Raw genomic sequence first — 13,069 nt, forward strand, 5'->3', positions numbered from 1 at the left:
ACATATTGCAGCTAGCCAAGTCAGACACATTTTAATAGCATGCAGCCATCATTATTGATATTAGACACACCTGTTCTTTACCTACTATGTCAAAATGTCTGCTGTGAAAAAGTTTTATGCTGCAATAATGCCTCCCTTTAGTACATGTAGCCCTTCTGGCTGGCATTAATCACACTGTTCTCCAGTAATTAATGATTTGATCTCTGCCCTAAATTAACACAAATAAGCTAATTTTGAGCAGAAAAAGCAGTTACACATAGTGTGTGTATTGCAAAAATCACATGTATTAACATCATACGTCAAAATAAGTCAATGTGATAATGTGTACAGCGTAAAAAAATGATTTAGTGTGTAGTTACCCTTTAAATGTGTGCATTAATGATGCATGCAGACATATTTACTTACATTACTTTCTCTATCCACTCAATGACAAAAATAATTTCAATTATTTCTGCAGAAAATTTTGATATATTATTGGTTTATTTGACAGTCTATGAGACTATATATTAATATAATATTTACATTACATACAGCACCAACCTATAGAGATGTTTTATAAATGATACAGTGAAACTAAAATACAAACTGTACAATGGATGTTTTTGACAAAGTAATTTACTTACAGCCTCTAGGCAGCACTGCAGGATTTAGTCTAGTTTGTCACTCTGTAAAGAAGCCTGACAGCCAGGTTAAGTGTTTCTTTAGCAGTTGTCATTGAAATATATTTGACTGGTTTTATGATGTCATTTCAAATATTGTGTCCCTGATTAATGATGATGTGATTTGATAAATACCACATATATTTACAGGGAGCTTAAACCATATTCTAATAGTCAAAGAACCAATACAGATTTTTTCCTTCTTTGGTTTTCTAATACTTGTTAATAGTGACATTTTCATCTCTACTTATATTCAGTTGTTTAATTATGGTCATAAAGTCGAGAGAAAAGTTACGAATGAATGAATCAGTAAACGGAAGACATTAATGCTGAATAAATGCTGATTTATTTATTTTAATTTTTCAGTAGTAAAAGCAGAGTTGATTATGTAAGATTTATTATTATTCATTATTATTTATTAAACAACCTAACTAAAGATGATTATTATATAATAGTTACTTAATTATCTCAACATTTTATGACAATATGTATCTGATCATGTTTTTAAAAGACAGGAATATTGAAGAAAACATTTTACATCTGCAGTGCGGATTTAGTAGATTTTTTTTCCATGTTTAAGTATAAACAATTAATTTCATGTCAATATGTCATCGAACTAAAATTTCAATGACAGCATTCAAAATGCAATTAACCTATTAACTCTACATGTAAAAAGGATAATTTGACTTTATTTACAGATATCTTACTTTTTAAAAAAAAAAAAAAAAGCATTAGAAAACAATATACTGGGTTTTATTTAAACAAAATAAGATATTGCTCATCATAATAATGAAAATACATTTTCACATTACATTTTTACAACATGATTTCACATTTTAAATCATCAGATAAAAAGGAAGAAATCACAGCTCTTATGTAATCTTCTATGAATATTTTACAATGATGTCAGATGTGTTTACAGCTGAGGTTTGTTTCTCCTGTACAGATGTTTGTTTAGCCATGCGTCTCTACCTGCAGTATAGAGAGAGAGTTGTAGTAGAGTTTTCCCTGCGGTGCTGCTTCACCTGCGTTGATGGATGTGGAGGACAGTGTTGCAGGAGGGGCAGGAATGCTCCACATCCTTGCAAGCATCCACGCAGAACGGGATCAGACAGCAAGGCCAGCACCTGGTGTGGAGCATCAGAATAAAGTCAAAATAATACCTCATCATGTGTGCACCTGTGTGTATGCCTGAGTTGTGTGTGTTGTGTGCAATACTCACACAAAGATTCCAAGTAAGCCACAGAGCAGCCAGGTGAGAAAACCATTTCTGTACTCAATTTTAGTGATAATGGTGTTTCGGCAGGTAGGACAAACCATCTCTGCAGGAGCATCAGTTGGCAACTGCTGCACCATCACCACCTGGGCCACTGTGAGGGACAAAAACACACTGACAACTACAATCCGAATCTCCTCACCAACCCGTCACTGAACTCAAAGCCGGCTTACAAACAAGTTTTTGCAGTGTTTGCTGTATATTCTGCAAATTAGAGGTTATTATAACTTGTGAGAAACAGTTGGGAAACTCACCGGGTTGTATGATCTGAGGTTGTTGTGGGTTGTACAGGTAAACAGGCTGACCTGGAAAACCTGGATATGAGAAGGAGATAATTAACTCAGAAAAGATTTAAGGAGCAGAATGAAAGCAAGCTGATAAAAAATGGAACTAATGACAGGAATAACTCAAGAAATAACAGCTGCATTGCAGTAGAAGAGGGTTCATAAGCAGGAAAAATGACACGGTTAAAGGTCCCTGATCTGTTACCAGGTTGAGGGCCAGGCTGAGTTGGGTAGCTGTGGTTCACAGGTGGGCCAGGGTACGGCGGTGCTGGTATTTCCTGGGGAGGCTGTGGATCCTTCTCCATGATATCTGTCTGATGGAGTGAGAAAGAGAGCTTGTCAAGCAGAAAAAAGTATGGAAAGAGAGAGCTGAGAACTGGTGTAAGGTTATGTAATCCAAAAAAAAAAACTGCATTAGTTCTCCTGATCTCTCTGAATGAAGGAAAGCACAGATGTTTAACAGAGCAGGTCGGATGGTTAAATGCGGAGCGTACCTGAGTCCAAAGTGAAACCTGGAACCTCTTCTATCTCTTTTTGCATCACTTCTCTCTCAGTGTGAAAACTCACTGATCAAGTTTAGGGCATTTTAAAACAATGAGTGGCCCATCGTTAGGCACACACAACACACCCGTCAACAGCTAATGCAAACAAGCCATTGTAATGAATTTGCATTGAAACTGGGAGTATTGGTTGTCATTCTGCAGGGGAGTGCCAGCTGAATGGATTCAGGTAGATGTTTGTCAAACATTGTAATGTATGGAAAAGGATTAGGGTGACAAATTTATCTGAACTCAAATATATTTTTCACATGTGGCCCCTACATGTCTCTCACAGGGACTGTTCCCCGGTGAGAGACATGTGTTTAAAAGCTCCTGAAAATGCCAGAAAGTGGTCCTTGAGTTTTTGACTGTTTCTAAAGTCAAGAGTGAACTTTTTTGAACTCTGTCAAAACTGTCTCAAACATCATGAACGAATGGTCGATGTATTCATCATATGTTAGTCTTCCCCAGAAACTTCAGGGGGGTTTTGTGCGACTTGCAGTAATTCTATATTTGCTTGTGTTTCCGTATCTTAGTTTTATTTATTTGCAGCATTTTTGTGGCCTACACGTGAATACCTTTACTTAAAGTAAGCTTAAAGCTAGGTGCAGTGCATTGATCTCTCTTGGCCTCTGTACAAGTCAGAGAATGTATTTTGATACAAGTGGGAAGAGAAATGAAAATAAAAAAGGTGTGGTGGTGAGTCCAGATTAAAGATCTCGTTTAACCTGTCCACCTGCACTACTTTTCCTGTTGTGATAAGTGTTCCAGTAATTATTCCTCTGTGGAAACTTATAGTATTTTATTGTCATGTTTAATAGGTCAAATAAAAGTAATAAAATGACCTGTTCAAACATAAGGGCTCAAACTTTAACATAAACCTAACATCTAACCAAAGTCTCCTTTAAAATGATACACACATGAAAACAAAGCAACACACAAACACAAATTCCAGGATTAGGTGACAGTTAAATTGTGTCTAGTTTGAGTGCAACACAAAGAGCTGTTTTTAACTATGAAAGTCAATACAGAGCAAAGGATTAAGTGACTTTCAGATTGATCACTGGATAAACAAATCCTAACAGCAGCACTTTAGACTCCTGCTTGTCGTAAAAGAAAAGATGAAAAACAACAACACTTTTGCATACTGAGAAGGTAACCGGATGAGAGATTTTTCTCACTTTTCTCACAGTCCTAGAGTTGCTGCTCTTTGATTTTAAAGCATGTAAGTCTGAACAGAATTGTCCAAAAGAGAAACTTTCAGCTCCTGTTTTATCCAAGGCTTTCCCCTTCCTCTATGCTTTATTTGATCTCATCTCCAGACAGATTTAATGCTGCTTACCTTGATAAAGAGGCTGAGAGTGTGTGAGAGATCCTGCTAGTGCTTCTTCCTCTGAGGTTTGAGAGTAACTGAGAAAGACAAGACAAATGTTATTGTCACAAAGAGGGTGGGACAACATTGTGAAGAAGCTGAAGTATTTATGAATCATATTGTATTTCAAAATAACTCATTCCAGCACATTTCGCATCTCAACTACATTTATAGTGTATCAATAATAATAATAATCATCATCATCATCATCATCATCATCATCATCATCATCATCATCATCATCACTACCTTTCTATCTTCTTTCTTTTGAAACAACAAAACTCTTTAAAGATATTTTCCATTTTTTTATTTACTATATTTGATGTTATATTGTTATATTATTAGATTTTTAAATGTAATATATCGGTTGACCTTTATTCATACCAGGGGAGCTCACTGGGAGCAAACAGGAGCGCCCTGTTTACTATAAAAATAACCCAGTGTCTTCACTGCTGGTGAGGCAGAGCAACAGCAACAGCTTTTGTGTGAGTACACAGGAGGCGTTCAGGCACAGTGTTGAGTGTAGGTCACCTGTGTTTTGGAAGCACTCAGAGCCCAAAAATATACAATCACCGCAGTTACACACGTAAAAGAAAAAAGAAAACTACACTGAGTTTGTGTGGGTTAGACTGAATGTGTTTTATACGGCCTACATATCTTCATTTGTAGGTGGATAATGACACTGTGGCACAAATGTGACAGATACAAGTGGTTTTAATGATCCAGGTTATTGGCATAGCATGATGCTAAACCTGTCAGTAGTGTTCTGAAGGTTTTTTGTCAAGGAAGAATTAAAAGTCACTCTGAGAAGCATCCAAAATCACGTTTAGTGTGTCATACAGTTTTCAGGCAGTAAACAGTAACAATCAAACAGTTTAAGTTTCAAACTGTACACTACCTGACATCTGAAATACCATCTTTATGCAATGCTACTATTTTAGAGGCCTAACCCTCACCATTTACTTTTTGTGTTTGTACATTTTCATTGGTATCAGTTTTATTTGCGTTTAATCAGTTTTTATTCCAGCCTGTTTGGCTTTGTCTCCCCATAATCTTGTATTGTTAAGATTATTGTAATTTACCTTTTCTGTGAGCAAAAGAGTCCATTGAGAGTCTTTGAAAGCTTGTAATATCAACAGCATTGCACTCTTTTAGTTTCACATGTAATGCTGCGTGCTGGCCACTTGGTAGAAGCAGTTAACCAAGAATGGGATGCACTGAGAACGAGAGATACAGTTTGTTGCAGTATGTGGCCACCATAGTTACAGCTTTTCCATAACTGAATCCTATGTGTCCCGCAGTATCTGTGACTAAGAATTGAGGTTCGGTCTCCTGCTCATGGCAAATTGAGTCTCCACATCCATCTTTATTAGCCTGTTTCTACAGCCAGGCTGTGTAGACTCAAAATCTATCCAGTGTGTGGAATAAGTTTCTGTTTGCTGTGACATATGCAGTTCAATTCATTGCCCAGAGGATGGTATGGTAGTAAGTATACTGTTGCCTTACAGCAAGAGGTTTTCTGAAGGTGCTGGGGCCAAAGACGCAGAGGTCAGGGTGATAGATTGGCTGGACTCAAGTCCTCCATGAGGATTAGTGGTTTATAGAAAGGGTGGATGGCTTGTTCACCAGAGGGCATAAACCCGTGATATTTGTGATATTTGCAGCAGAATCGATGATTTGTGTCTGTCTCTCAACCCTGCAGGGATTTCTGCAGAGGTCAGAGGAATTTGATAGGTTGCATCTGAAATTTGATAACAAACAGGTAGATGCTTTATCTTATCTCCTTCTCCCACAGAAAATGCAAGTGTGTGCAAAACAAATTACTGATTTTGGACACAGCAAAGATAACATCACAAGCAGCATCATACATGTCAGCTCTTACAAATACTTGGATACAGTGTTTGATTTTTAAGCGTAACCAGTGCAGAGTACAGTTGTTCTTAGTCGTTTTTATCAATCTGTTATTGAGAGTCTCGAAACCTTTTCTTTTATTTGCTGGATTTGGAGTCTGACAGTGAGAGAAACAGCGTGAACAGTATTGTGACCATCTGTTCAAAGATGCTGTCTGCCTTCTTTATTCCTCATAGCGGTGTTTTGTTAAATGCTTTTTGCTTGTACAGCCTTTGTGTGTCTTTTAGATTGTTATATTTATAGTTATGTATTAATATATATATTTGTTTAACAATTTCACTTATAGTTTTTTTAAAAAAAGTTTACAGCCTTTCATTGTTTCTATCTTTACGATTAACATTATTTCCTATCACCTGTCTGTCATAAATAAAGTTGTATTGAACTGAATTTAGCTGCTGTGATTGGAAACCTGTCCTTGCATCTGATCATTGTCAAGGAATTTAATTTCTTTGCCTCAGTGAAAGATATACTGTAGGTATTTTTATCCCAGACCTGCAACCAACACAACAGTTGACATGTGGAGGTTGTCCTCTATTACTGCTTCCCCTGGCAATAAGCTCATCAATTGTTTTGACTCTCACTGTATAGACTGTCACATCCCCTATAGAGGTCCAAGCCTGGATAATGAAGACAAAATGAAAAAATGTAGGAGTGAGGGCAACAAGAATGTTACATTCAAATAATTATATTAATATACATTGAACATTACAAACAATATCTATTATTTCTTTCATCTCTTGCAGTAATGATGATCTTCATTTGTGTTGTTTGGTTTAAGGGATTCGTGTGTTTCTCTGATGCCCTCCTCCTCTTCCTCCCTCTCTCTCTCTCTCTCTCTCTCCCTGGGCATACAAAGGTCATTCAAAGAGGAGAGCTGAAACGTTACCTGTGTTTCTGTCTTTGATTTAAAACCAAACAGAAATATAACAAAGCCATGATCTCTAGTGTGCCCTAAGGCATCTTCTTCTATCGTGTGTGTGCTCCTCTCGGTTCTTTCTGCTATTATCAGAATCAAAGAGGTTGTAAAGCTCAGAGCAGAAAGTTGATCAAATCTATAGTAGTAGTATATGTTTATTCATTGTCACTGAAGACTAACAGTAACTTTCTACTTGTTTTTCCTCATCGTTACATAGTTATTTCTATCACAGTTATTTTGTGATTACAGTAATCTTTGTTATTTCATCACATGACAAGAAATCAAAACAGCTATTGTCGGTGTCGATGGGTTATATGCCTTTATATAGCACATCTTGTTTCAAGATTTTTACACATCTTTTTTCCTATTATGGCATTTTACACATATGTCATTTGCTGATGTACACACTCATCATATATATTGACGGACGCATTCACACTGGGTGTTTCTGCAGCTGCCAATTTGTGCAATTTGTGTCTGGCTGTAAGCAGGCTGACAGGGGACTTGAAGACTTGATGAAAGAGTGAGATGAATGAAAAATGTAAGAGCAATTCAGTAATAACAGAACTGAGTGATTTAGTTGTATGAAACATTCAAAAAGTGGGGCAAGAAGAATAGATCTGTAGAATAATGAGATATTTGAAAATAAGTCTATCTGTCCACAGTATGTCACTGTTTTTAACATCTACCTGTCTGAATGTTCACGGTATGAAATATGGAAACATACTGCACAATTTTGACCTCCTTATTTTATAATTATGACTTGTTACACTTTATTCTGTGACCCTGTCATCATACTTTATTGCATGTTTTATCTTGATATTACTACTACATGACCCAGATAGCATATGGAAGTGGGCCACTTCAGGTAATGACTGCTGGCCTTTTTCTGGCCCAGATATCTTTGGTAAAGATGCGGTGATCTTGCCGGATGTGGGCCAATTCTGGTTTATCTGGTTTGTTCTTGTTTGCCATATGGCATTGCTATGGCTTGCTTGTGGCCCAGATCCGGGAAACAGGAACTGCCCAAGTGCCATCATTCCACACGGTATGTGGGCTGGATGAAAGTGCTGAAAGTGTCAGGTGCAGGCCGGATTTGCTATCTGAGGATAGTGATAGTTGTACCACCACCGTACTTAGAGAGGGGTCACAAATTTTTCCTGTGACATCAGAGGATGAACTATTTTTTGAACTTTTTCCACACTTCTGTGTCTCATGATAATATTTCTGTTAAACATCAACATAGATTAACATATATTAATGAGAATATTTTAATTTAATGGTCTGTGTTTTTTTTGCGAGTGTCATGTGTATGTACAGTATATATTCAATGTGCAATTTGCAAGCCAACGCTTACTCAAATAAATTGGGTATTTGCAATGCAGATGTCTCGATGTCTTTCCTTGCATCTAGCTTGTTTTGTGATAGTGTGAGGTAGTTTTGGGACGTTTTCCAAAATCCCCAGATACAGTAATAGGTGTCTGCCAAACATTTGTTTCCTTGTTTTTCCTTCCTTCCAGGGAGTGCATAAAATGTTTTCTTTCAGCTTGAAGTGTTTCCCAAGCAAGGGCAGTGATGCAAGGAACCCTGCCTGTCTTTTTTGTATTTCAATTAGAGACAGAGGAACAAACATAAGTCCAATTAGTGCTACCCTGGAAAGTAAAACATCTTAAGAATTTCTTGGCACAACTTCATTTCTAATTTTATACCCTCTTTCATTTTGTACTGATATTGTTGACTCTACACTGCCACTTTCTCACGGTACGTGCTTTCATCCACTCAAGCTGATGGAGGATTGTTATAGCAACACTTATATAGTTTGTGAGGGGCGTTCGATTTCAACTTATCTTGTAGGTTTCACATCTTGTCATAGATTGCATCATTGGTGGCTCAAAAAGGAACAACGGCACGCTAACATGAAACCAAATGCAACCCCTAGTTCTCAGGGCTCAGAAACCTGCAGGGTTAGCAAGCGATTACAGCTGCAGATAGAAAACAAGCACAAGAGTCTGGAGTAGCTAGCTTGAGGGGCCACTGTTATAAGGATCTATTTGCGTCAGACATGTGAAAGAAGAAGAGGAATTTTAATCCAAATCATTTGTAGCTTATGACAGTGTGGATAAAGTGTGAAAGGTGAATGTGTGAATCACTGCTGCAGAAACAGTAGACCAAGAGCTTATGAACATTAGAATGTTTTCTGGGTAAAACAAAGAAAGAACTGTTTCAGAGAAAAAAGGAACACCGAAGTCAAAGTTAGACAATAAATCAATAAATACAAAACATTCCTAAGGCCACACAATGAATGTGTACAACAGATGTGCGAGCTGAAGCAATGACTACGACTCTCAGCTTTAATTTGACATTTTGTACATTTTACAGTTTGGTTCACTCTCACTGCTTTCATTAGTATTTCCAGATGCAGCAGGCAGCTGTTTTCAGTGAAAATGCTCTAAAAACTCACTGTACTCCTCTTGCCCCACACCAAATGGCTGACAAAGTTTGTAGCTAGCTGGTGAACATATAAAGAGCCAAATATTTCCCTTAGTATGTGGTGGAGACCAAAAACAGAGCAAAAAGGATAGTGAATTACAGTACGCTAATGTCGCACTGTATCTGCTGGATGTGTAAATGAACAACACTTGCCATACAAAACTGAGGTAATGAGGTGATAAAATGTCAGTGTTGTGTTCACAGCTTGTTTCCACCGCCCCCAAGTGACCAAAAAATAATATATATAGTCATGCTGGTTTAAATTCTTTTAAATATCTTTTAAATATAACTGTCAAAAGCATTTTGTTGTTGTTGTTTCTATCAGTTGCTTTCTGGTAAAGTGGTAATAGGTATACCAGTCACACAAAGTGTAACTACAAGACGGTTTCCAATACATAGGTACATAAGTAACTTATAATCATAATAAACTTTATCATAATGTCAATGTCAACGTTGATTGGTGAAATTGTTGTTTCCAAAAGTGGAAGACATGGTGACATTATAGCTTCAGGATGAATCAACACTGAAAATCTGTTAAAAGTCTGAAAAAATGGTGGCCTCTTGGTTTTAGTAGGTTTATCTCGTTGTGCATATTCTGAGGAATTTGTTGGAAATTTGTCTGGAATCCTCTTGCACCCTTTGAATGAGCTTGAAGACAGATAAACAGAGTTAGCTGATCCTGAGACAAAACTCCATGCATTCATGCATAAAGCAGTCACAGTCCAGAACTTGGAGTGCTATTGTTTTTATATCCAGCCATCTAATCAGGGTCTGATTACAGCTTAGTTACCAGACAGAGAAAACCTGCAGAGCTGTGAGCCAGGAGGAACACTATGGTCGACTGTAAGGTCCAAGTTTGTCAACAACAGATGCCTGAGAGAGAGGACTAACTCAGACCAGAGGCCATGAGAAGCTCATTATGGTGTGAAAAAGGTGTGAAACATAGCGAAGGATGTATAATTCCCTGCTGCAGTAATAAGTGTGCATGTGTGTGGACGTGTGGGAGAAAGACAGAAAAAAAATGTGAGAAATGTAGTTTGTACTCCTTTTAGGAAATAAGTGTTATATTTCTTTTTCTACTGTCTATGAGATACTACTTGTTACTTCATACTAATTGAGATATTTTTACATGATCCATTCGACTTTTTATTATTGAGGTTATCATGATTGGAAATAAGCTGTGCAATTTCATGCTGACAAAAGCAGCTGAACTGAATTGAGGGCAGGCGACATGATATCCTGGTTTTGCAGAAAAAGAAGGTCAGGAAAGAGGAGGAAAGGAGCAACAGCTTGATGCTGAGTACAGCAGAGAGGGTGGTTAAGAGATGAGAAAGGGCCAGCAGAGTGGATTGTGAAGAAGAGACAAGGGAGAGAGGGAAACCGGTGCTGTGGAGCTGTGATAAATGCAGACCGCCGACAGCGTGGCCTTTCATATTTCAACACCCCTGCTCCTCATTTCTTTCCCTGGCAGACCTGGTTGTCTGGCCCAAAAGTCTCATAATCTTGCCAGGAGGTCTTCAGCTTTTAAACAAAGACATGATTCTGCTTCAACACAAACTGTCATATGCACAGAAAGTTACACACACACATAAAAAGGATTTCTGTAGAGGCTTCATGTCGACTCTCTTTCTCCTCCAGACTCCAAAGACTGCTCCAATTATATGGGAGTGCAAATGCCACAACGGCTATGGTGACCAGGAATGTCACTGTAATCAGTTCAGCCAAGAAGCCGCTGTGTAAAGGTGTTGGGTTTGACTAGTTCTGATTGTTAAATATTAAAGCTGCTATATCTTTCCCTATTTTTGTCATCTCTCTGTCCCCTTCTGCCTCTGCTTTGGAGCCTTTTCTTCTGCTCTTAATCAGCTGCAGCATATTTCCCTCAACTGTGTGGCTCGTCTTAAATGTCCTTCATTCTCTCTCCTGCTGTTACCAACTCTTTCACAGTTTTACCTGGCACATCCTCCTCTAGTGTCTCACTGTACAGGATCTAAAATATTTTTTGTCTCTTTTAAAAGACCCGATCACACCAGAAAGTGGCACAGCAAAGTTTATCTGCACATCCTCTCAAATTAGGAAATGATAAACCAAGGTGATGTACTACTCGCAGGGCTAATTGATGAACTACCTGTAGCTGGTGAGCTAATGGCTAACATGCGAGCAAGCCGGGAAGATGCTAGCGCTAGAGTCAGTCATAATAGCTCTCTAAGCTTCTTTTTATGTGTTGTTTACTCCCTCTTGTTCTCAGAATTTTATTCAATAAAGAGTTATTGAGATGGGATAAAGAAAACATTCTGAGCTAACAGTTGCTTGATAACTGTGAGATAGCGTTTTTCAACCAGGGCAGTACCGCCCACCAGAGGGCATTCAGAGAATGTCACTGAGCGCTGGAAGCAATATTTTTTAAAAGAGGGTGCGGTGTTCTTGGGTTTTTTTTGTCTGTGTCTGTTTTTAATGCCAGTTTAGTCCTACTTTCAAATGCACATTTTCACAATTTCATCTTTAGACTTCAGGGTTTTCCTATGTTTTTTCACAGTACTGTCAGGTCTATTTTTCTCCGTAACTACAGACAAATTTGTGTGTTGGGCTCTGAGCACTTCGAAAACATGGGTGACTTACGCTCAACACTGTAACTGATCGCCTCCTGTGTAGACAAGGGAAACAATGCTGAGTCTCTACTACTCATGGATATATTATAAGAGCTGGATACCGGACCAAAAATGGCATCCATTCGGTCCTAAAGGAATTGCTTGGCTGGCACATGCGCCAAAAAAGTTTCTAGCTTCTGGGTTTGCTTCCGTGTTGTGTGGCACTGATTATGCGCAGCAGCCCCGCGCGCAAGTTCCCGCTCGGCCTTTAGACTTTTCATTGTGATGATGACAAAGATTTTTAAAAAGTTTTTCTAGGCTTGAATAAAATTATACAAATATAAAACCTCCATGAATCAAACATTCATAATAGAAAGAATCATAATTCACCTTGTTTGCAACTCAAGGTGTCCTGTCAACAGTTTTACAGATGTCTCTTTTACAGTGGTGGTCTCTGGGGAAGATGTTTTTTGGGCCGCAGGGGGATTTTTCACTGCAATGCCATGAGTGGCCACTGGGAAAAATTGGCTGCAAGGCTGAGCAGCAGAGCCATATCCAGCCCTTATTATACATCCATACATACATAAATCTATTCTAATCCTGTTCTGAATTTTTTTTTCTTTTTTAAAATAATACTTTAAAAACCCTGATTCTTTAGTAATGAAAAAGAGCCAATAAGAGTATTGATACGTACTCTTATTTCTTTCTCCTGGAGTTTCATTTATTCCCCCAGTGCAGTCAAAAACATAACATGACTCATAACTCATCACCATAATTTCTATCTCTACTATTATATGACTCATAACTCATCACCACAACTACCATCTCTACTATTATCAGATCATTTTGACCTTCCCAGACACAAACATGATGAAAACTGTTGGTTACGTTACCTTTAGATGCTGAAGATAATCTGAATCAAGCGGATGAGTGAAGGTGAAATTAATCAGCAGATTCAACCAGGAAACCAACCAGAGGAAGAACAAACAGTTGTCAAGGTCTGCTGATTTACAAACAGTCTCAACTTCCTGTATTCA

The 13,069-nt window shown here is 38.0% G+C and overlaps 1 protein-coding gene and 1 long non-coding RNA gene across 2 annotated transcripts; one reads left to right on the forward strand and one right to left on the reverse strand.

The window, feature by feature from the left end:
- Positions 1–1,028: 1,028 nt before the first annotated feature.
- Positions 1,029–13,069, reverse strand: LOC122979096 (LITAF domain-containing protein-like). The gene is made up of 6 exons (XM_044346307.1): positions 12,926–13,069; positions 4,101–4,168; positions 2,425–2,533; positions 2,190–2,249; positions 1,882–2,029; positions 1,029–1,786 (listed from the first exon to the last, which is right to left on the reverse strand). The coding sequence occupies exons 3-6, from the start codon at positions 2,522–2,524 to the stop codon at positions 1,681–1,683; spliced, it is 414 nt and encodes a 137-aa protein (XP_044202242.1). The 5' UTR covers positions 2,525–2,533; positions 4,101–4,168; positions 12,926–13,069; the 3' UTR covers positions 1,029–1,680.
- LOC122979098 lies at positions 5,114–6,280 on the forward strand. The gene is made up of 3 exons (XR_006402797.1): positions 5,114–5,124; positions 5,671–5,678; positions 5,762–6,280. It is a non-coding gene; the product is annotated as an uncharacterized LOC122979098 (long non-coding RNA).

The sequence above is a fragment of the Thunnus albacares genome, chromosome 3, assembly GCF_914725855.1.
Source record: "Thunnus albacares chromosome 3, fThuAlb1.1, whole genome shotgun sequence".
Classification (NCBI taxonomy): Eukaryota; Metazoa; Chordata; class Actinopteri; order Scombriformes; family Scombridae; genus Thunnus; species Thunnus albacares.

Excerpts from the sequence above, each read along its gene's own strand:
- LOC122979096 (XM_044346307.1), bottom strand. The coding sequence starts at position 2,524 with ATGGAGAAGGATCCACAGCCTCCCCAGGAAATACCAGCACCGCCGTAC. Across the intron at positions 2,250-2,424 it reads TCAGCCTGGCCCTCAACCTG|GTTTTCCAGGTCAGCCTGTT; the intron begins GTAACAGATCAG and ends TCTCATATCCAG. Across the intron at positions 1,787-1,881 it reads GGCTTACTTGGAATCTTTGT|GTGCTGGCCTTGCTGTCTGA; the intron begins GTGAGTATTGCA and ends GCTCCACACCAG.